Source organism: Tachyglossus aculeatus, chromosome 16 (genome assembly GCF_015852505.1).
Source record: "Tachyglossus aculeatus isolate mTacAcu1 chromosome 16, mTacAcu1.pri, whole genome shotgun sequence".
NCBI lineage: Eukaryota > Metazoa > Chordata > Mammalia > Monotremata > Tachyglossidae > Tachyglossus > Tachyglossus aculeatus.
Window position 1 is genome coordinate 42,035,357 of NC_052081.1, and position 22,743 is coordinate 42,058,099.

General features: G+C 48.7%; 1 protein-coding gene across 1 annotated transcript in view; it reads left to right on the plus strand.

Moving 5' to 3' along the window:
* CLSPN (claspin) overlaps positions 1-20,917 on the plus strand; it is a 35,093-nt gene extending 14,176 nt beyond the window's left edge. Inside the window, exons 8-25 of the mRNA XM_038758514.1 lie at positions 63-607; positions 2,080-2,271; positions 4,046-4,266; positions 5,924-6,111; positions 6,207-6,268; positions 7,209-7,405; positions 7,919-8,079; positions 9,876-10,099; positions 10,451-10,565; positions 11,039-11,108; positions 11,420-11,523; positions 12,645-12,809; positions 12,938-13,059; positions 14,406-14,539; positions 17,045-17,150; positions 17,813-17,898; positions 19,441-19,602; positions 19,828-20,917. Coding sequence (XP_038614442.1) covers positions 63-607; positions 2,080-2,271; positions 4,046-4,266; positions 5,924-6,111; positions 6,207-6,268; positions 7,209-7,405; positions 7,919-8,079; positions 9,876-10,099; positions 10,451-10,565; positions 11,039-11,108; positions 11,420-11,523; positions 12,645-12,809; positions 12,938-13,059; positions 14,406-14,539; positions 17,045-17,150; positions 17,813-17,898; positions 19,441-19,602; positions 19,828-19,944 — 2,971 coding nt within the window. The 3' untranslated portion in view covers positions 19,945-20,917. The remainder of the gene's footprint in view (positions 1-62; positions 608-2,079; positions 2,272-4,045; positions 4,267-5,923; positions 6,112-6,206; positions 6,269-7,208; positions 7,406-7,918; positions 8,080-9,875; positions 10,100-10,450; positions 10,566-11,038; positions 11,109-11,419; positions 11,524-12,644; positions 12,810-12,937; positions 13,060-14,405; positions 14,540-17,044; positions 17,151-17,812; positions 17,899-19,440; positions 19,603-19,827) is intronic.
* Positions 20,918-22,743: the final 1,826 nt, after the last annotated feature.

The following is a 22,743-nucleotide window of genomic DNA, read 5'->3' on the forward strand; positions in this document are numbered from 1 at the left end:
CCCTGACCATAATGTGCCCAGAGCGAATACACCGAGCTTGGACTAACTTTCTCTTTCCCCAGGTCAGCTCAATATCTGCCGGGCCTCAGCGATGAAGTCTCGGATGCAAAAAACCCCAGCGAGAGCCGCCCCGACAACCAGGCCGGCGGGCCTAACCGGGAGAACGACCGGGTTTCAGAAGTGGACGGTAGTCAATCCCCTTCACTTTCCAGAGTGTCCGAGGTCACTCCGAGCGTGGATGAACCTGCCTCAAAGGATCCGGGCGCGGGAAGTCAAGAGGAGCAGAGACAGAGCGATGACGTGGTAGCCCCTGGGGCTGACCCAGCAGGGCACCAGAAGTCCGGTTCCGACAGCACTGGCAACTCTGAGCCAGTACAGGCCGGAGGGGCAGCGGGAAAGGAAGGCCCGAAAGATTCAGAGAGAGGAGGCGGGGAGCCGGAAGGGGCCGGACTGCAAACCCTGGTAATGCTGCCCGTTGTCCCCCATAAAGTAAGAAAGTTCACCCGCGACAAACTTCAGCAGCTGGGTGTGGACCTTTCCATCAAACCTCGTCTCGGTGCCGACGAAGATTCCTTTGTGACTCTCGAGGGACCAGAAGTCAACAGAGGTAATGCTTTCCAGCCTCGCTTCCTCCAGCGTTGGTTTGCCCTTGAATTTAAGTTTCCAAATTCACCCAGCTCTCAATTTTCCAAGGGCCCGGGGACAGAGGCAACCTGGATGAGGGAACTACACAGATAACTGATAAACTTCTTGTTTGCAAATGGTTTCCCGTCCTCTCCCAACAAACTTTTAACTGTGCTGCAAACACACTGCTTCGCCCATTGATGTGGGGGAGATGATGATATTAATAATGATAATAATAGTACAGTGCTAAGCGCTTAGTACAGTGCTCTGCACATAGTAAGCGCTCAATAAATACGATTGATGATGATAATAATAGTGGTTTATAAGCATTTACTGTGTGCCAAGCACTGAACTAATTGCTGGAGTAGATAGAAGATAATCAGGTTTGACATAGTCCCTGTCCCTCCCCCATTGATCTGGGGGAGATGATGATGATGATAATACTACTAATAATAAAAATAATGTTTTTTAAGCATTTACTGTGTGCCAAGCACTGAACTAATCACTGGAGCAGGTAGAAGATAATCAGGGTTGACATAGTCCCTGTCCTTATGGAGTTCACAGTCTTAGTGTGAGGGAGTAGGATTTAATCCCCATTTTACAGACGAAGAAACTGAAACATGGGGAAGTTAAATGACTTGCCCAAGGTGACACAACAGGCAAGTGGTGGAGCTTGAATTAGAATCCAGGGCCTGCGACTCCCAGCCCCTTGCTGTTTCCACTAAGATACTAGTGAGCAGGGGAATGGCTAATGGCTGGAACCAGAAGGGAGGAGAACCGGGGGCCTGGATAATCCACCACTTGGCCAATCTGTCCTGAATAATTGAGAATGGTCTATACAGCTTCCTGGTCACTTATTAGAATGGTAGAGTTGAACTCTGTGGAAAACATAATGTGTCTTTATCCCCTCTGTGGAGTTTTTGGTTTGACAGCGAGGCTTAAGTTTCTTGTGAATAAATTCCCCCAAATTATTTTACTGTCCTGAGGGGAAACTCTCGGCTGAGGCAAGTACTAATTTAGGTGGAAACCAAAAAAAGTTGCAACAGTTTTTTTCTGGTAATTGTTAAGCGCTTATTATGTGCCAGACACTGTTCTAAGCACTAGGATAGACCCAAGTTAATGAAGTTGGACACAGTCCCTGTCCCACATAGGGTTCCAAGTGTTAATCTCCTTTTTTTCAGGGAGGGAGATGAGGCCCAGAGAAGTAACGTGACTTACCCAAAGTTCCACAGCAGACAAGTAGCGGAGCTGGGGTTAGAACCCAGGTCCTTCTGTCTCCCAGGTTCATGCTGTATCCACTAGCCCACACTGCCTTTTTATACATTGATGCCAAAAGGTTTATCGGTATTTCCTTGGTAAATTCCTCGAGCTGTCCTTTTTCTTACTGGTTTCTGGATGTTGGGCTGGCTCCCTGGAAGCCGGGAGAACTGAGCCTGGGTTGGGGTTTCCTTTCAGAGCTAGAAGCCTTGAAGGAGCGTTTCTGGAAGCACGCCCACCCGACCGCCAAGCCCACCGCCGAACGGAAAGTGAATCTGAGCATCATTTTGAAGGAGGCAGGTGCAGACGGCAAAGAGGAACTCAAGGCCGATGTTGTGCCGGTGACCTTGGCGACCGAAAATCTGGATGGCCAGGTCCAGGGGAAGCCAGGTACCTCCTCCCTCCTTAGCTTTCGGTCCTTCGATGGGCTGACCAGGCTAGGCCAGGCCCGAGCTCGGTTTCCTTTGGGATTCTCTTAGCATCTGGCTGTGGCCAACCTTTTCGGGGCTTTGCCCGGTTAACTGTTGGCAATTTCTTGCTGGGCTTAAACGACCCAGTGGGTGACATTGGGTCACATGGGTTAGGATGAATGAGAGCCCCAGTTCTCGGGGAAAAGAGTCAGGAGAAAGTTAGAGACACGACGGGCCGGGACCGTGGTCACCGGATGGAGAAGGACTGAAGATTTTTGACCTTCCCCTGGGATTGGAACAAACAGAAAGGGGTTGAAGTTGCTGCAAAAGAGATATGTGCAACATCAAGCACTGTGCAACTTAAACCTCGGGGTCAGATACTCAGTGGATTGGTGGGTAGATTTTTGCTCTTGAAGAGAAAGTTCCTTGCTCTCATGCTCTCAACTCTCCTGCCTCTGCCCCACTGCTCACGCCTTTCCCCTCTACCCAAAGTCCCTTCTCTCCTCAGCGTCACCAACCCCATTGAGGACCTACTGTGTGCAGAGTGCTGAACTAAGCACTTGGGAGAGTACAATACAGTGAGAGTTAGTAGACACGATCCCTGCCTTTCAGGAGCTTACAGTCTAGTAAAAACCACAAACGCACACTGTATCCCTCCTTTTTTTGGAAGTCTTAGGAAGTGTTCCCTGACTTGACCACATCTCCTTCCCAGATGGGCCATCCCATCAGCTACCGGGGCACATATTGATCCTTTTTTTCATTGTTTGTGTTTATTTCTCCTATTTCACTCTTCTCATTGTCTAGTTGACAGTTTGTGTGCCCTTGTCTCCCTCTTCTCAGGAGCAGGGATGGCATCTTTTTCTTGTACCTTCCCCAAGCACCTAGTTTGGTGGTTTGCATACAACAAATACTTAACATAATCTATTGAGACTAGATAAACCATCATCCCATCATGTGTTTTAGGAAGAGTCTAGAAGCTGTGGGGTTCAATCAAGCAATCAATCAATTGATGGTATTTATTGAGTGCTCATTGTGTGCAGAGCACTTTTCTAAATGTTTGGGGGAGTAAAACGTAGGTATATGACATATATATAGGGGTGTGTGTGTGTGTCCCTGCCCACAACGAGCTTACAGTCTAGAGGGGGAGACAGACATTAACGTAAATAAGTAAATTACAGATATATCCTCTAGACTGTAAACTCGTTCTGGACAGGGAATGTATCTGCTAATTCTGTCGTACTCTCCCAAGCACTTTGTACAGTGCTCTGCACAAAGTGCTCAATAAATACGATTGATTGATTGATATATACATAAGTGACTGTGGGGCTGGGGGGAGGTAATGAGTAAAAGGAGCAAGTCAGGGTGAGTAGAAATGGGAAAAGAGGAAATGAGGGCTTAGTTGGGGAAGTCCTCTTGGAGGAGATGTGCCTTTAATAAGGCAAGAGGTCAGCGAGGATAATTACATAAGCCCCAGAGATCCCTCTGTCCCTAAGAATCCGTGATTTTTTTCCCCATAATTCAATACCTTAGCCCAGTAAGTGGACTATGAAAGGCACAAGAATCCATCCTTGGCTACAGCCCAATCCACCAAACCATCCTTTTCAAACTAAAACCCCAGTCTTGCTGAAACGTAGACGTGGGGGTGATCGTGAATGTGTGCATGTAGTTTCCTTAGCCTGCATACGCTTGAGGCAGTTAAGTTCAAGGATTCATTGTGGTGGGGCTAATGTATTCATGTATTCCTCCCTGCCTAGGTGAAAAACTACAAGTGCTGAAAGCAAAGCTGCAGGAAGCCATGAAACTCCGCAGGCTGGAGGAGCGCCAGAAGCGCCAGGCCCTATTTAAGCTGGACAACGAAGATGGATTTGAGGAGGAAGAAGAGGAAGAAGAGGAGATGACAGATGAGTCGGAGGAGGAGGAGGAGGCGGCGGTGGCAGAGGAGGAGGAGGAGGAAGAGGAAGAAGCCAATCAGGAGGTCTCTGCAGCAATTGCATCATTTTGTCACCTTTTTAATGTGTGCTGACTAAGCCGTGATTAACCAGGGAAAGAGAGAAAATGAAACTTGCATGTGATATTAGCCCTGGAGCATTGCCAAGGGAAGATAATGAACATGCTCAGTTACTCGAGAAACTCTAGCTGCCCAGACTGAGAGAAGCTGTAGACTCTGGGTCCCACTTCCTCTTCTGGCTGGCTTGTTGACGTTGGAGAGAGAAAAGTTACTACTGAGGCTGCTTTGCAGTGTGCAGGTTCCTTAGTCATGGACTAGTTAAACTTCCTGCCGCTTAAGACTATTTAGCGCACTGGCCTGGGATTCAAGTGACTTGAGTTCTAATCCCCCTCTGTCACTTGCTTTCTGGGTGACCTCCGGTAACTCACTTCACTTCTCTGGGCCACAGTTTCCTCATCTGTCCGGAGGAGGTTTGATATTAATACCCATTCTCCCTTTTTCTTAGATTAGGAACTCCAGGTGCGACAGTTACTGTGTCTACCCCATTGTTTGGTACAGTGCTTGGCCTATTGTAAGCGCTTAATGAATTCCTTATTATTATTGAAACCCCACCTTATGAAACCAGCTTCTGGGCTTGAAATCATCCTTTATTAAGCCTGGGAGTTAAGTCTCAGAAGGAGGAGGTGTAGCTGGCTCATTGAGATTGTGGAGTAAGGCCCCTGGGGTTTGGGGGAGAAAGATGGTGTCAGACATTCTCAGTTCCTACTGAACCTGCTTGCTGGGGAGATATTTGGTTATCGAAAGGGAGGGCAGCTTTTTTCCTCTCAATCAATGGTATTTATTGAGTGCTTATCATGTGCAGGGCACTATACTAAGAGCTTGGGGGAGTATAGTTCAACAGAATTAACAGACGTGTTCCCTGCCCATAGTGGACGTACAGTCTAGAAAGGGAGACAGACATGAATATAAATAACTAATTTATTATATATAATTTGAAGATATGTACAGAAGTGCTGCAGGGTTGAGGGTGGAGCAAATATCAAATACCCATAGGTCACAGAGCCAATTGCATAGACTATGTAATAATTGTGGTATATGCTAAGCGCTTACTATGTGCCAGGCACTGTACTAAGCGCTGAGGTGGATACAAGCAAGTCGTGTTGGACACAGTCCCTTGTCCCGCTTGGGGCTCACAATCTTAGTCCCCATTTTACAGATGAGGTAACTGGGGCACAGAGAAGTTGAGTGACTTGCCAAGGTCACATAGCAGATAAGTAGTAAAGCTGGGATTAGAACTCAGGTCCTCTGACTCCCGAGCTCGTGCTCTTTCCACTAGGCCATGCTGCTTTCCAGTTTAACCCGGTTGAGAAACCTGGGCTCTTCTGCCCTGAACGATGGGTAAAATCACTGACCCTTTTCTAAGATTCGGTTTCTCTTTTAAGGCAGGGAGAATCTCTGTCCTTTCCTATCAACCAGAGCTGAAATTCAAGCACTGGAAATGTCAGGGATTTTTCTTCCTATCACCCTTTGGGGTGGATCCTGCCCCCAAGAGGTCCAGGGTCTAGCCAGATCCGTGATTCCGGGTTTCGTTTTAGGATTGAAAATGATGTTACTTGGAACAAAGAGCATTTTGTCTTTTAGCCAATTGAGTGTTTTTGTTTTGTTTTTTCCTTCTCCCATAAAGACGGCAGAGTTCCTTTTGGGTGACGAAGAGGCAGAAGACAAAGTGGGGGATGAGGGAGATAAAGACACCTTTCAGAGCGCCCTGAACAGCAGCAGAGAGGTTGGAAGCTCCGATTGCGGTTCTGTTCCCAAACCTGCCACATCAGAGTCAACGTTGCTGCTCTTTAAGGACAATTCTTCTAAGATGGGGTATGGCATTCTGTACGGAGAGGAACCCTTTCTAATTGGGCCAGTGTGTTCCTTCCAGATAATCTGAATCCGATTTTTGGCTCTTAATTTTGTAGATACTCTGCTGAAGAAAAATGTGAAACCAACGAAGGCTCGGGAAAAAGACCTAGCAAACTAGGTAAGATGGCGGCTGTTCTTTCCTGGATTCCCTCTGGGCTACATACAGGGTTTTTAGTGCTTCTAAAGGAGGACGACATCTCCCCTCCAAAATCACTTCCATCAGGTGGTGTGACTCCTTTCATATCGTCATCATCACTATTATTATTATGGCATTTGTTAAGTGCTTCCTATGTGTCAAGCACCATTCGAAGCGCTGGGATAGGTACAAGTTAAACAGATCGGACATAGTCCCTATTCCACATGGGCTCACAGTCTAAGTAGGATCGAGAGGTAGGCATTGAATCCCCATTTGACAGTTCATTCATTCAGTCGTATTTATTGAGCGCTTACTGTGTGCAGAGCACTGTTGAAACTGAGCCACAGAGAAGTAAAGTGACCTGCCCAAGGGCACACAGCAGACAAGTGGCAGAGCCAAGATTAGAAACCAAGTCCTCTCATTCTTAGGCTCTTTCCACTAGGCCACGCTGCTTCCATTTTAGAGAACTTAATGTTAAAAGAGGAGTTAGATGCCCATTCTACAGTTCTCTCTCCAAAATGTTCCCTTATCAAGAACGAGATCGCATTTCTCTGAAACGCAGGTATCACGATTTGACCCAGTTAGCGATAGGTACAGCTTAATGATTTTTTAGCCCATTTTTGGCTGTGGCCAGAACCTCCCTACACTGATCTTCTGTTAGGGCTACACCTGTTGGCATTTTCTGGATCAACTGAGAGATTTTAAGAGGTCAAACCCACCTTAGTTGGGTTTGGAGTTGACATCATGTGATGGTAGATCGGTTTTAGTGCCATGAAGCTTTACCCTAGAATTTACCTTCCCCGAACGTATCGGAGCACGGAATTTGAATGGCGCCCCTGTGAATCGTACCTGACAGATTTAATTCTCAACTCTCGGCGGCTCCAAACAAACCCTCCCTTAAGAGCCGTTTCTCTTTCTCCAGAAGAAGATGATTCATGTTCGTTGCTGACAAAGGAGAGCAGCCACAACAGCAGCTTTGAGTTGATTGGCTCCATGATTCCGTGCTATCAGCCTTGTAACAAGCAGCCAGGGCGGGCTGGCCTCCTCCCTGCGATGGGGGGGTTCAGGTCACCCTCCCCGGGCTTCTTTCGAACGAGTTTTATCAGCTCAGCTTCCAAGGTAAGAGAGAAGTGGCTCCTTTTTCCTTTGTTTTTTAGGGTAAGCAGGGGGGAACGTCCTGATTCTGGTCATTTTTAAATAAAAGTTGTCCACCATTTTTGGTAGTCACGCTGTGACTTCATGCCAGCCACAGAGGATGTTGAAACATTCCTCTTCAAGCGATACAACCAAAACCCTTAACCAGTCTGCTGTTCATTCTTTCATTCATTCATTCAGTCGTATTTATCGAGCGCTTTCTGTGTGTAGAGCACTGTACTAAGCGCTTGGGAATATAACAATAATCAGACACATTCTATCTTCTAGAGGTAGTAGTAAAAACAGGTGCAACACACTGTACTAAGCTCTTGGGATGCAAATTTTTTTGCTTTCCTCTCTGTTCCTCATCGCCCCACTCAGCTGACATTTCTTGCAAGGAGATGAAAAGTTTCAAGTAGCAGCTTTGGCTTGTTGTCACGTGAGTGGGTGACATTTTGAAAAATGGCCGGCTTTTGTTTGGTTTGGTTTTGTTGACAGAGTTCAGGAAAGCTGTCTGAACCTTCACTTCCTATCGAGGATTCCCAGGATCTGTACACCGCCTCCCCGGAGCCCAAGACTCTCTTTCTGGGCGCCGGAGATTCCCAGTTTCAGTTCTGCTTAGAAGATGACACCCAGAGCCAACTGTTGGATGCAGATGGGTAAGTCGCTTTCATGTTCCTGTGGGCAGAAATACTGGTTGGGTGCCAGGTGATTTTGTTAAAAATAAAGTTAACTTCTGTCCCTCCATATGTACTTGGTGTTGATTTCTCAGAGAAAAAGGAGGGGGTGGACCACTGGTAAAATATATCCTGTTGGCTTAAACAAAGTCTCATTCTCCAGGCACTATGAATTGAAAGTCAGTGGCAGTGGTTCTCAACACTTTTTTCCCCTCCAGGTATCCCCGAGTCTTTATTCTCTCCCTCTGTAGGCACACCTGTGGCCTTTAAATAATATTTCACAATTGTCAGGTTTAAGCAGCATTATATTTATGAGCACAAAATGAACATGCAGGAGCTTTAAGATGTAAAACGAAAATGCCATTCATAAGTGGTACTTAGGAGAAGCTGAACTTGGCAGTGAGAGAGGTGGAGATTGATGGGTGACAGAGACGGGGGTGGCAGGCAGGAAAAGGGTAAATCCTCCTCTGAACTTGCTGAATGTTCTGATGGAGTAATTGTGTCGGTGTCCCTTGCCCCAATCAGGTTGTCCCTGAGGACACGGATCTTGGGTCTCGCTTTGGATGTGCTCTTCCAAGAGCTTAGTGCAGTGTTCAGCACTTAGCGAGCACTCAATAAATGCCATTGATCGTTGGTTGAAGTTTAGATTTCCCCCTGCCCTGTTTGGGAAGTGAACCCTCCGATTTTGCTGCGGGGCCGCTTATAAATGAGAGAGGGTGAGCACATTTTGACGGTGGAGGTGGGAAGAGTGAGGAGTTGACCCCAATGCAGAGGATTTGGGTTATCAATCAATCCATCAATCAGTGATATTTATCGAGCACTTCTGTATGAGGTGCTTGGTAAAGTACAAAACTATTAATAGAGTTGGTAGATAACGATCTCTGCTCAGGAGGCACTTACAGTCTAGTTAGACTGTGAACCCCAAGTGGGACAGGGACGATGTCGAACCCGATTAGCTTGTATGTACCCCAGTGCTTAATTCAGTGCCCGGCACACAATAAAAGCTTAACAAGTACTATTAAAAAAAAAATCCTACAAGGGGAGACAGACATTAAAGACAAAATAAATCAGAGGGGAAAGAGTAAAGTATAAAATTATGTACATAAGTGCCGTGGAACTGGGGTGAAGATCAATCAATCAATCGTATTTATTGAGCGCTTACTGTGTGCAGAGCACTGTACTAAGCGCTTGGGAAGTACAAGTTGGCAACGTATAAAGTCCCTACCCAACAGTGGGCTCACAGTCTAGAAGGGGGAGACAGAGAACAAAACCAAACATATTAACAAAATAAAATAGAATAGATCTGTACAAGTAAAATAAATAAACAAAATAAAATAGAATAGATCTGTACAAGTAAAATAAATAAACAAAATAAAATAGAATAGATCTGTACAAGTAAAATAAATAAGTAAATAGAGTAATAAATGGGTTCTAACAGTGCTTTGCACATAGTAAGTGCTTAACAAATGCCATCATTATTAATCCTGACTCCACCACTTGTCTGCTGTGTGACCGTGGGACTGTCATTTAATTTCTCTGTGCCTCAGTTACCTCATTTGTAAAATGGGGATTAGGACTGTGAGCCCCACATGGACAACCTGATTACCCTGTATCTAGCCCAGCACTTAGAACAGTGCTTGACACATAGTAAGCGCTTAATACTAACCATTATTATTATTAAGAGGTAGGTAGCCAAGTGCATAGGTGGTGCTGAGGGAAGGGTGGGGAGGGGAAACGAGGACGGTTCTCACTAATAACATGGAGAACGATGCTCTTAGGTTCTTAAACGTTGGGAATCACCGGAATAAGTACCAGGCTTCCAAGGACAGGCTGCCATTGGCTAGTATGGATGAGAATGCAATGGATGCCAACATGGATGAGCTGCTGGACTTGTGTTCGGGGAAGTTCAAGTCGCAGGCTGAGAAACCGCCGCTCGGGCACAGCACTAAAAAGGATATGGAGGAGCTGCTGAACCTTTGTTCGGGGAAATTCACCTCTCAGGGTAAGGGGTGGGGACCTGCCATCTTGGGGGCCCTCTTTTGCATTTCAGTAAAGACCCTCCCTCCCCTCGGGGCCATAGGGGAAGGTAGGGGATGGCCTCTTGGAGGAGATGTGCTTTTAATAAGGCTTTGAAGGTGGGGAGAGTGATGGTCTGTCAGACAGAAAGCGGGGCCGGGGTTGGGGGGGTCCCAGGCCACAGGCAGGACGTAGGCGGGGGTCGGCGCCGAGACAGACGAGATCGAGATACAGTAAGTCGGCCTACAGAAGAAATGCTGTCACATCATTTCCCCCAAAGTGGGGTGTGAGACCGGAGGTCATTTCAACAGAGATTCTTTTCTGCTCTTTGCGATAGCAGGTTCCTCCACCCCAGCCTGTTCCGAGTCTTCCAAACAGGAGAAGGAGCCGGATACAGACGATCCGATGGCAGAAGCACTTGCACTTTGTTCGGGCTCCTTTCCGACGGACAGGTGAGGGCCAGGGTCGGTGCTAATGCTCCCGCCCAAACCCCGGGGTCTTGGTGTCCCAACTTCTCCCAGAAGCTCAACCTCTTGTGGGAAGGAGCCTAGCACAGCCAAGAAAAAAGTGGACGAGCAGAAATGGGAGGCCTTGAGGGTGTCTCTGAAAGACTTGATTGGGGGGGTAGTGTGGCCTGGTGGAAAGAGCATTGGAATGGAAGCCTGGAAACCCGGATTCTAGCCTGCCGGGTGACCCTGAGCAAGCCGCTCAACCTCTATGGGCTTCGGTTTTCTCATCTGTAAAATGGGAATAAGACATCTACTCTTCCTGCCTTTGATTGTGAGTACCATAAGGAGATAAAGACTGAGTCTTGTCTGCTCATCTTGCACCTTCCCCAGCGCCAAACACAAAGCGATACCACAGTTTTACTATTATTAATAATAGTAATGTTCACATGCTTTTTACACATTGGTTTGCATTTTAGGGAAGAAGAAGGTGAGGAGGAAGAGGAGGAGTTTGGGGAATTTCAGCTCGTGGCTGTTGACAGCGAGAAGGTGAGTAGGAGAGAACCCAAGGGACTTTTGCAGAGTTCCATCATCATCATGATCAATGGTGTTTATTGAGCACTTACCGTGTGCAGAGCACTGTACTAAAGCGGTTGGCAGAGTCGGCGGGCACGTTCCCTGCCCAAATAGATACCTTCGGCTCCTTCGCCACCCAGTATCTCCGAGGCCAGTCGACTGGGGCCAGAAAGCTGCTGCGGTTCCTGGAAGGAAATTGGGCCATTTGGACTTGGGCTCGCAGACACCATTTCCATAAAAACCTGCCTCCTGTCCAGCCTCAGAATTGATTTTCCACTTGGCAGGAGGAGACTCGTGAATCGGATGGGGAAGATCCTGAAGAGGAAGACCCTGAAGAAGACGATGAGGAAGCACTCTTGCAGCAGTCTGAAACCCTGAAAAAAAAATTGTAATGATTGTTGGGCTCAGCCTGGACATTACTGAGGGCAGACCACGAGGGCTTTAATAGCTGAAAACCAGAACTTTATTTGTTTTGGTTTGTGCCTAGTGGTTTTCCGTTGGATTTTATATAAGAGCAAAGCACCTGGCCCTTTTAGGCAGAGGTTTTTCCTTCACTCTGCCCCACTGTCTTTTTCCCCCATGTATCCCACCGCCTGTCACCCTGTCCCCTTCTCTGTGCCCCCCATCTCCTCCCTCTCTCCCTTTTCTCCTCTCATCAGCCTCCTGAGGGGATCAGAACAGCTCGATCTGCTCAGAGCGAGAGCCAGGGGAGGGATTCTGCCTTTAGTGGCCCATCATCATCAACAGTGGTATTTGAGCTTACTCTGTGCAGAGCACCATACTAAGCACTTGGGAGAGTAGAATAAAACAGATTTGGTAGATATATTCCCTGCCCCCAGTGAGCTTACAGTTTAGAGGTAGAGACAGGCGTTAATATAAGTAATTTTTAACATGTAATTTATAGATGTGTACATAAGTGCTGTGGGGTTGAGGGTGGGGTAAATATCAAATGCCCAAAGGTCACAGATCCAACAGCATAGACTACACTTAAGGAAGGAGGAGCTGGGAAAGAGAGGGCTTAAGCAGGGACGGCCTCTTGGGAGTCACAGTCAGCATTTACCATGTGCAGAGCACTGTACTGTGCACTTGTACAATATAACAGACACATTCCCTGCCCACAGCAAGCTTACAGTCCAGAGGAGGAGACAGATATTAATAGAAATAAATTGTAGATGTGACATTTTAGAACAAAGTGCTTAGGTGAACTCCGTTCCTCTGACCATGGGCCAATTGCAGGGGAGGTGGAGATGGGACATTTGTGGCTTTGCAAAGAAAAGGTTGCCTGGCCTGCACTTGCCAGCCTCTCCTCAGTGTTCTTTTGTATATAGTACAGTCCATAAGGACTCAAACCACTCATAAACCTCAGTGCCATGGCCTCGGCCGGTGACCCTTGATTCTGAGGTGGGAGGCGGCAGGGTGGGAGGGTGAGGGGCTCACCTTTCACTTTCTTTCAAAGGTGCCTTCTGCCGGGCTTTGTCTTATAAACAACTTTCAAAATGTGCACCCTAGGAGGTTGAAAAAATTCCTGGAAGACGAGGCGGAGGTGTCCGGGAGCGAAGTGGGAAGCGAGGATGAGTCCGAGGGGGAAGAGATGGACGAATATGAAGAGGATGTGATCGACGAAGAACTCCCTTCCGAGGAGGAACTGCAGGATCAGATCAACAGGATTCACATGTCAGTGTGCAGGGCAGCCCCGGTGGGGGAACGGAGGAAGATCCGAACGCTTGGGGTCGGAAGGGACGGTCACTTCCCGTCTCCCCCTAGACTGACCTGGGCTCCGCTCTCGTTTCTGGCTTTTGTAGGAAGACTCTGTTGGATGACGACAAGCGCCAGTTGCGTTTGTACCAAGAGAGATACCTTGCCGATGGAGACCTTCACAGCGACGGTCCCGGGCGGACGAGGAAATTCCGCTGGAAAAACATAGGTGAGTGATGGAGTTCTGCCAGCGGACTCAACCTGGATAATTCTGGAATTGATTCAGCGCTAACTACCCATCTGTTTATTGAGCGTCGTCTTCGTGTAGAGCTCTGTACTAAGCACCTGGGAGAGTAGAATAGAGGAGTTAGACATGATCCCTGCTCTCAAGGAGCTTACAGTCAAGAAGTAACATGGGGAGACAGTCCCTGAGGGTTAGGCACCATGGCTAATTCCCACCTGGCTATTCTCTCCCAGCGCTTAGTACAGTGCTACTACAGTAAGTAGTAAATACTATTAATACTGCTTCTCCGAGGTAGGAAGAAAAAGGAAAAGTAGATAGGCAGATGCGTGAAATCCTTAAGTTACTGGCTATAATAATAATAATAATTGGTATTTGTTAAGCGCTTACTATGTGCAGAGCACTGTTCTAAGCGCTGGAGAGGATACAGGGTGATCAGGTTGTCCACGTGGGGCTCACAGTCTTAATCCCCATTTTACAGATGAGGTAACTGAGGCCCAGAGAAGTAAGTGACTTGCCCAAGATCACACAGCAGACATGCAGCAGAGTCGGGATTCGAACCCATGACCTCTGACTCCAAAGCCCGTGCTCTTTCCACTGAGCCATGCTGCTTCTCTGTACGTAAATGATAGGCACAGAAGTGTGACAGGTAGGTAGAGAAGCAGTGTGGCCTAGTGGAAAGAACACGGGCCTGTGAGTTAGAGGGCCTGAGTTCTAATCCCGGTTCCTTGACTTATCTGCTGGATGAGTTTGGGCAAGTTGCCTAACTTCTCTGTAACTCAGTTTCCCCATCTGTAAAATGGGGATTAAATCCTAATCACTTCTATGTAGACTGTGAGCCCCATGTGGATGGGGACTGTATCCAACCTGACGATCGTGTATCTCCTCTAGCGCTTAGTACAGTGCTTGGCATCTAGTAAGCACTTAATAATTTCCATAGTTGTTGTTATTATAAGTTGGGGATACTCGAGTTCGTAGTTGGTGTAGAAGTGCCGAGGTGGTAACTGGGGAGAGCGATTAATCAGGAAAGACTTTCCTTTCGCCCGAGGCATCATCATCATCAATCGTATTTATTGAGCGCTTACTATGTGCAGAGCACTGTACTAAGCACTTGGGAAGTACAAATTGGCAACATATAGAGACAGTCCCTACCCAACAGTCTAAAAGGGGGAGAAAGAGAACAAAACCAAACATAAGGCAGCGGGCTGACCCCCTCTCTGGGCCGGGGAAGGCTTGTCGGTCACTACAGAGTTGAGCTGGGTGATTGGGTAGACCCTCCCCTTTCCCTCCATCGGGCTAGAGGAGACCTGACTGCCATCCCTGGCCCGGTTTAGATGATGCTTCCCAGGTGGACATGTTCCATCAGCGAGATTCGGATCCCGAGGACCAGAACGAAGGCCAGCTGGACGAAACGGAAGCCAAGTGGAGGAAGGAGCGGATCGAACGGGAGCAGTGGCTGCGGGACCAGGTACCCGACAGCTGCGAAGCTCGCTGGACCCGGGGGGGTGTGCGGGGCTGCTGGGGGTCGCGCCGTTTGCCTGGCTACCTGCCCTTCCTTCCTGGGGAGCAGCGGGACTCTGGGGACCCAGCTGTGCTGGAGCCGCCAATGCTTTGCTTAAGGAGACGGGCCCCGGAAGTGAACCCCTTCATAATTCTACTCCTTTTATCCACCCCGTCCCCTCTTCAGCCCCACAGCACTTATAATAATAATCATCATCATCATCATCAATCGTATTGAGCGCTTACTATGTGCAGAGCACTGGACTAAGCGCTTGGGAAGTACAAATTGGCAACGTATACAGTCCCTCCCCAACAGTGGGCTCACAGTCTAAAAGGGGGAGACGGAGAACAAAACCAAACATACTAACAAAATAAAATAAACAGGGTAGATATGTACAAGTAAAATAAATAAATAGAGTAATAAATATGTACAACCATATATACATATCTACAGGTGCTGTGGGGAAGGGAAGGAGGTAAGACGGAGGGGATGGGGAGGGGGAAGAGGGGGAGAGGAAGGAAGGGGCTCAGTCTGGGAAGGCCTTGATAATAATGGCATTTGTTAAGTGCTTACTATGGGCGAAGCACTGTTCTAAGCGCTGTGGGGGGGATACAAAGTGATCAGGTTGTCCCACGAGGGGCTCACAGTCTTTATCCCCGTTCTACAGATGAGGTAACTGAGGGCCAGTGAAGTGACCTGCCCAAAGTCACACAGCTGACAAGTGGCAGAGGTGGGATTCAAACCCATGACCTCGGACTCCAAAGCCCGCGCTCTTGCTGCTGAGCCACGCTGCTTCTCAGCAGCTGATTGAGACTTATGTACATATCATCATCATCAATCGTATTTATTGAGCGCTTACTGTGTGCAGAGCACTGTACTAAGCGCTTGGGAAGTACAAGTTGGCAACATATAGAGACAGTCCCTACCCAACAGTGGGCTCACAGTCTAAAAGGAAAAGTTAAGAAGACTTTTAAGAGAAGTTAAGTGACTTGCCCCAAGTCACACAGCTGACAATTGGCGGAGCCGGGATTTGAACCCGTGACCTCTGATTCCAAAGCCCGGGCTCTTTTCCATTGAGCCACGCTGCTTCTCCGTAATTTATTTATTTATATCAGTGAAGCAGCATGGTCTAGTGAAGAGAGTATGGGCCAGGAAGTTAGAAGGACTGGGTTCTAATCCCGGCCCCACCATTTCATTCATTCATATTTATCAAGCACTTACCGTGTGCAGAGCACTTGTACTAAGTGCTTGGAAAGTACATATGTCAACTGTGTGACCTTGGGCAAGTCACCTAACTTCTCTCTTCCTCAGTTTCCTCATCTGTAAAATGGGGATTAAGACTGTGAGTCCCGTGTGGAACAGAGACTATGTCCAACCCGATTAGTTTGTGTCTGTCCCAGTGCTTAGTACGGTGCCTGGCACATAGTAAGTGCTTAACAAATACCGTAATTTTTAGGCTTCAATTTTTTTAAGTGTCTATCTCCCCCTCTAGACTGTAAGCTCATTGTGGGCAGGAAATGTCTACCGACTCTGTTATAGTGTACTCTCTCAAGCACTTAGTACAGTGCTCAGCACACAGAAAGCTCTCAATAAGCAGCTGATTGAATGTCACTGCGTCTCTTGGAGGGAAGAAATTCCTGGCCCACTGTCTAGGCGTGGAGCTGTGTGTATGTGTAGAGGGGATAACTCACCTCACCTCAGCTAACAGAAGGAATTCACCCAGGAATCTGTCTAATAATGGAAATATTTGCTAAATGACAACTACATGCTAAGCACTGTAGCAAGTGCTGGGATAAGTACAAGATAATCAAGACAGCGTGGCTCAGTGGAAAGAGCACGGGCTTTGGAGTCAGAGGTCCTGGGTTCAAATCCCGGCTCCGCCACTTGTCAGCTGTGTGACTTCGGGCAAGTCAAGTCACTTCTCTGGGCCTCAGTTCCCTCATCTGTAAACCGGGGATGAAGACTGTGAGCCCCACGTGGGACAACCTGATTACCTTTTATCTACCCCAGTGCTTAGAACAGTGCCTGGCACATAGTAAGCGTTTAACAAATATCAACGTTATTATTATTAAAGCAGACCCAGCCCCTGGCCCTAGTGGGGCCTACGGCTCAAGTCAAAGGGAAAATAGGGTTAGAATTTCCATTTTCCGGGGGAGGAAACTAAGGCCCAGAGAAGAGAAGTGACCTGCCCAAGTTCACGGAGCAGGGTGAATGGCAGAGCTGGGATTAGAACCCAGGTTCTCTGACACCAGGGCCCGTGTTCTTCCTCTTAGACCCCGCTGCTTCTCCCGCTTCCCCCTTTGAGCAGAATAGCCTCTGTTTCAGTTACCCGGTAACAACCGTGAACGCGTGCTCCATTTCCTCAGCTTCAGAACCCCAAATCTGGCACGTCGGCTGATACCGCGTCCCTCTGGGGCAGCGGGGGCCAGAGAGCTGTCTGCGGGCTGATGATGATGTGGGATTTATTTTCAGGCCCAGCAGGGGAAAATTGAAGCCGAAGAGGAAGATGAAATTGGAGAAGAGAGTCAGTTTATGATGTTGGCCAAAAAAGCCACAGTTAAAGCACTTCAGAAAAAAGGTGAGAAAGTCCCCCCCCCCCCCACCCCGCCGCTCCTCGCTTGGGTCCGGGCTACCCCAAATGGGCCAAGACGAGGTTCAGGTGGTCGGAGGTGACCCTCAGCCCCCCGGGGAATTCCGCTCTTTCTCTTTCTCGGCATCTCGTTGGCCACTGGGGTTAGTTTGATTTTTCACGTCTTCATGAAAATACGATTGCCACCCGTCCGGTTGCAAGAAATTCGTAGGCGGCTCACGGGCCGCGGCGGGACCCAACCTGGGGGCCGAGGGGCCGGGCTCCACGGAGATTCAGAGTGTGAAAACAGCATCATTAGTTTGCTCTTCAGTCCTCTCGGGTGTCTGATGCCGCCCATCAGGGGCCCCTCGGCCAAAGGGCGAGAGACAGAGCCCCGCGCGCGCGCCGGCCGATTCACGCTCTTCCTTCCCTGCCACGCTGGGGTCTGACAAGAGGAGAGACAAGAGAGGAACTTTATTTAAGTTCGTTTTTGACTGGGCTGATCATGTGGCACACCGGGCTTCTTGAACAGTGTAGAATTGCGTGTTTATTCTGGGCTCTGCTTTTCTCAGCAAGGCTCCTCTCCTGTCAAAAGCATTCCTCGTCCGGTCAGGTACGTGTCGAAGTCTGAAAGGGTGGTCTCAGCTGAATAAGCCCTTTTCTGTCCTCAGTCACACCAGTGGCAGTTGTTGTTCGGGACACTAAAGCCTTACCCAGGAACCCCTTTGAAGGCATCCAACCCGTCAGGACGCCCAAGGTTGGTACTCACTTGGCTTCTGAGGTGAATCGGGAGCCGGGAGTGGAGTGCGTTGTGCAAAGCACAGTCTTTGTGGTCACCTGGGATGGGCCGGGAGCTCCGGGCCTGAGCTGTTGTCAGGTAGCGCTAGTATCAGTGGTAATAATAATCAATCAATCAGCTGTATTGAGCGCTTAGCATGTGCAGAGCACTGTACTAAATACTTGGGAGAATAATATTAACAATTGTTTTTATGGTATTTGTTAAGTGCTTGCTATGTGCCTGGCACTGTACTAAATACTTGGGAGAATAATATTAATAATTGTTTTTATGGTATTTGTTAAGTGCTTACTATGCGCCTGGCACTGTACTAAGCACTGGGGTAGATACAAAGAAATTCGGCTGGGCACAGTCCCTGCCTCACATGGGGCTCACGGTCTCGATCCCCATTTTACAGACGAGGTAACCAAGGCCCAGAGAAGTGAAGTGACTTGCCCGAGGTCGCACAACAGACAAGTGGCGGAGGCAGAATTAGAACCCATGACTTTCTGACTCCCAGGACCATGCTGTATCCAATATAATAAAGTTGGGAGACATGTTCCCTGCCCAAAATAATCCTAACTGTGGTATTTGCCAAGTGCTTACTATGTAAGCACTGCTTACGTACTTACTATGCATACATACAAGTGCTTACTTGGGGTAAAATATAAGATTATCAGGACACTGGGGCTTATAGACTGAGGGGAAGGGATAACCATTTAATCTCCATTTTACAGATGAGGAAACAGGTACAAAAGTTAAGCAACTTGCACAAGGCCACACAGCAGGCAAGCTGTAGAGACGCAGTGTGGCTTAATGGATAGAGCATGGACTGGGTTCTAATCCCGGCTCTGCCACGTATCTACTGTGTGACCTGGGGCAAGTCACTTAATATCTCCAGGACTCAGTTACCCCGTCGATAAAATGGGGATTAAGAGTGTGAGCCCCAACTGGGAAAGGGACTGTGTCCAACCTGAGAGGCCCGAACTCCTTCCGCTAGGCCAAATGGCTTCTCCAGGCGTACTTATTGAGCACCCCCTGAATGCAGTGCAATTTACTTAGCGCTTGGGAAGTACAAAACTAGAGAAGCAGCGTGGCTCAGTGGAAAGAGCACGGGCTTTGGAGTCAGAGGTCATGGGTTCAAATCCCGGCTCCGCCAATCGTCAGCTGTGTGACTTGGGGCAAGTCACTTCTCTGTGCCTCAGTTCCCTCATCTGGAAAATGGGGATGAAAACCGTGAGCCCCCCGTGGGACAACCTGTTCACCTTGTAACCTCCCCAGCGCTTAGAACGGTGCTTTGCACATAGTAAGCGCTTAATAAATGCCATTATTATAAAACAGAAGTGACACTTTCCCCTCCCTCGTGGAGCTTGCGCTCCACCCTGCAGTTGTGAAGGGAAGTGGAAAGATGTTGAAAAACTGCCTGATTGAGGAGGGTGGGCCAGAGAGAGCCCTGTTCACCCATGCAGGCGGGCCCCCCCACGAGTGACTGGCCCGTGAGTAACGGAAGCTGTGATCTTCCAGCTCCGGACCGGCTCATTGCTCAATCAGCCCAAAACCGTGCTGCAGAAGCTCGCCAACATGTCCGACGTCAACCCCAACGCCCCCCGCAGCTCCCGAAACTTCGTCTTCCACACGCTGTCCCCCGTCAAGAGCGAGGCGGCGACGGAAACATCCAAACCTCAGGTACCCGGAGGTGGGGGAAGGAAGAGAAATGGGGCCCCGACTCTCTCCGATTCTTAACAGGTTCCGCTTCCCATCCCCCTTAGGAGGGCTGAGGCTTCAGCAGGCCGCCGAAAACCAGCGGAAACTTGACTGGCAAATAGATTCGGTTTCAGTGGGCCTGGAGTGCTTCGTCACGGACAGGGCGGGTGGGGCAGTTCTGTATAACCCTGACCACCTTCTTTCCAGGGGAAGAAAAGGGGCCCTGGTGCGATGGCCACAGCCCCCCCTAAACGTGTCAGAGCGGAGAGCCCGTCGGCCCCAAACCCCCAGACCCGGAGCATCTTCAGGTACTTGGAAAGCTAGTCCAGAACCGGATGGATCCCGGCTCTCCCTTAATCCCACAGCCAGAACCCAAAGCCACCTTGAGAAGATCCTGCCTTCAGTCCGTTGAACTTCCCGGCAAGATCTCCCGTGTCCCCTGGCAGCGCATTAAGAATAGACCTTGGGAATGAGTCCGGGACCCTGGAGGGGCCTGGGGGTGGTCCCAGACCCCTTTCCTATAATGTGGTTGGACCTTTTCAGCTTCTTCATCCAGTGTCAGTAGCCCTCTTTGGTGCTTTTCTCCATCAAACACCTCCCACTTTGTTCCCGTGAAACCTACGAGTTCTGGCACCTGCCAGGAAAAGTGGGCAAATCACAGGTTGCTCGAGATCGGGTGGCAGACGTTCATAGCGGTGGCTGCCCAGTTCAACAACTGCTGCTACCAACGCTGGGCATTACCCAGTATTGGGCACCTGCTCTGACACCCGGTTATTTTAAACATTTCCTTTGTATTTCCGAGCGGGGGCTAGTGGGGAGTGTCTTCCGCTGGACTTCTTCCTTCTCTCACCCAGACGTGGGCTGGAAGAGAGTTTCGAGGAGCCTCCATTTTCCTGGCGCTTTTAGGCGGTACCCTGGTCTTCCTGGGCATTTCCAACAGAGTCTTTAGATGCCTTGGGCCTCAGAAACTAAGTTAGATCTAGAACAGTGATGTTCGTGGTCCTGGAGATGAACAGAGTTGGGCTGATCCGTTGCCTGTGAGATTTTCATCCTACCCCCAGGGGCTAAAACCCAGCCCCAATAGTGCAAATCCGCCTTAGATTTTCCTCTGGGTTTTCAAATGCCCACCATACTGACTTGAAATGATAGAAGTGGTGTTTGTACATTTGTAATTTTATGAGAGAGTGTGTGTGCGTGCGTGTGTGTGTGTAAAAAATATTCTAATGTATATGTAGTTCTCAATGTCAGTGTTTTTGGGAGTGCAATTTACAATAAAATTTTGTATTTTAATTTTCGAGGTAACTTGGTTGCGTTTTCTTCCTGAGCACCGATCTGTCATTTTGATCAATCACTGGTATTTTAGTGCTTACTGTGTGCAGAGCATTGCCCTGAGCACTTGGGAGATTGGTAAGTGTTTCCTGCCCAGAAGGAGTTTGTCCTGAGCAGGAGACACATTAATATAAATAAATAAAGTTATGTACATAAGCGCTGTGGGGCGGATACCATATGCTCCAAGGCTTCAGATCCAAGTGCGTAGACAAAGGGCACACAGTCATCGCTCAATAAATACGACTGACTGACGATGCAGAAAGGAGAGGGAGTCGGGGAAAGAGGGCTTAAATTGGGAAAGGCCTCTTGGTTAAAGGGTGGGAAATCACCGCCTCCCATTCCAATCGATCAGTGGTATTTACTGAATGCTTAGTATGTGCAGAGCACTGTACTGAGTGCTTGGGAGAGTATAATACAACAGAATTAGCAGCCACACTCCCTTGCCCATAACAAATTTACCGTCTAGAGGGAGACTTACTGTCTTGAGTCAGAGAGAAACCCAGCCCACGCCAGTCAGCCTGTTGTTGGTTGACAATCCAGTAGCCATAGTATTCATTCACTCATTCATTCAATCATATTTATTGAGCACTTACTGTGTGCAGAGCACTGTACTAAGCGCTTGGGAAGTACAAATCGGCAACATATGGAGACAGTCCCTACCCAACAATGGGCTCACAGTCTAGAAGGGGGAGACACAACAAAACAAAACAAGCAGACAAGTGTCAATGCCAGGCTGCCAGCCAAGCCTTTTATCAATTAGTGTGCTTTGTGGGCACAGTGATTATGATGATGATGGTATTTGTTAAGCGCTTACTATGTGCAAAGCATTGTTCTAAGCACTGGGGAGGTTACAAGGTGATCAGGTTGTCCCACGGGGGGCTCACGGTTTTCATCCCCATTTTCCAGATGAGGTAACTGAGACACAGAGAAGTTAAGTGACTTGTCTGCTCCAAGTGCTTGGGAGAGTATAACACAACAGCGGGGTTTTTTGTATGTATGTATGTTTTGTTTTTTAATGTTATTTGTTTAGCCCTTACTAAGCGCTGAGGTAGATACAGGCTCATCAGGTTGGACACAGTCCACGTCCCATGCTGGGCTCACAATCTTAATCCCCATTTTACAGATGAGGTAACTAAAGTACAGAGAAGTGAAGTGATTTGCCCAAGGTCCTCAGCAGGTAAAGGGCAGAGCCAGGATTAGAACCCAGGTCCTTCTGACTTTCAGACCGTGCTCCATCCACTAGGCCACACAGCTGCTCCTTGTGGGCAGGGAACATGTCTACCAACCCAGTTACATCGTTCTCTCCCAAATGCTCAGTGCTGTGCTCTGGCCACAGTAAGTAGACTGTGAGCCTGCTGTTGGGTAGGGACCGTCTCTATATGTTGCCAACTTGGACTTCCCAAGCGCTTAGTACAGTGCTCTGCACACAGTAAGTGCTCAATAATAAACTCCTCCCCCTGGGCTTCCAGGCTGTCCATCCATCCCCTCGCCCCCTCCTCCCTCACCTCCCTTCTGTCCTTCTCCAGCCCAGCCCACACCCTCCGCTCCTCCGCCGCTAATCTCCTCACCGTTTGGCCTCGTTCTCGCCTGTCCCGCCATCGACCCCCAGCCCACATCATCCCCCGGGCCTGGAATGCCCTCCCTCTGCCCCTCCGCCCAGCTAGCTCTCTTCCTCCCTTCAAAGCCCTACTGAGAGCTCACCTCCTCCAGGAGGCCTTCCCAGACTGAGCCCCTTCCTTCCTCTCCCCCTCGTCCCCCTCTCCATCCCCCCCACCTTACCTCCTTCCCTTCCCC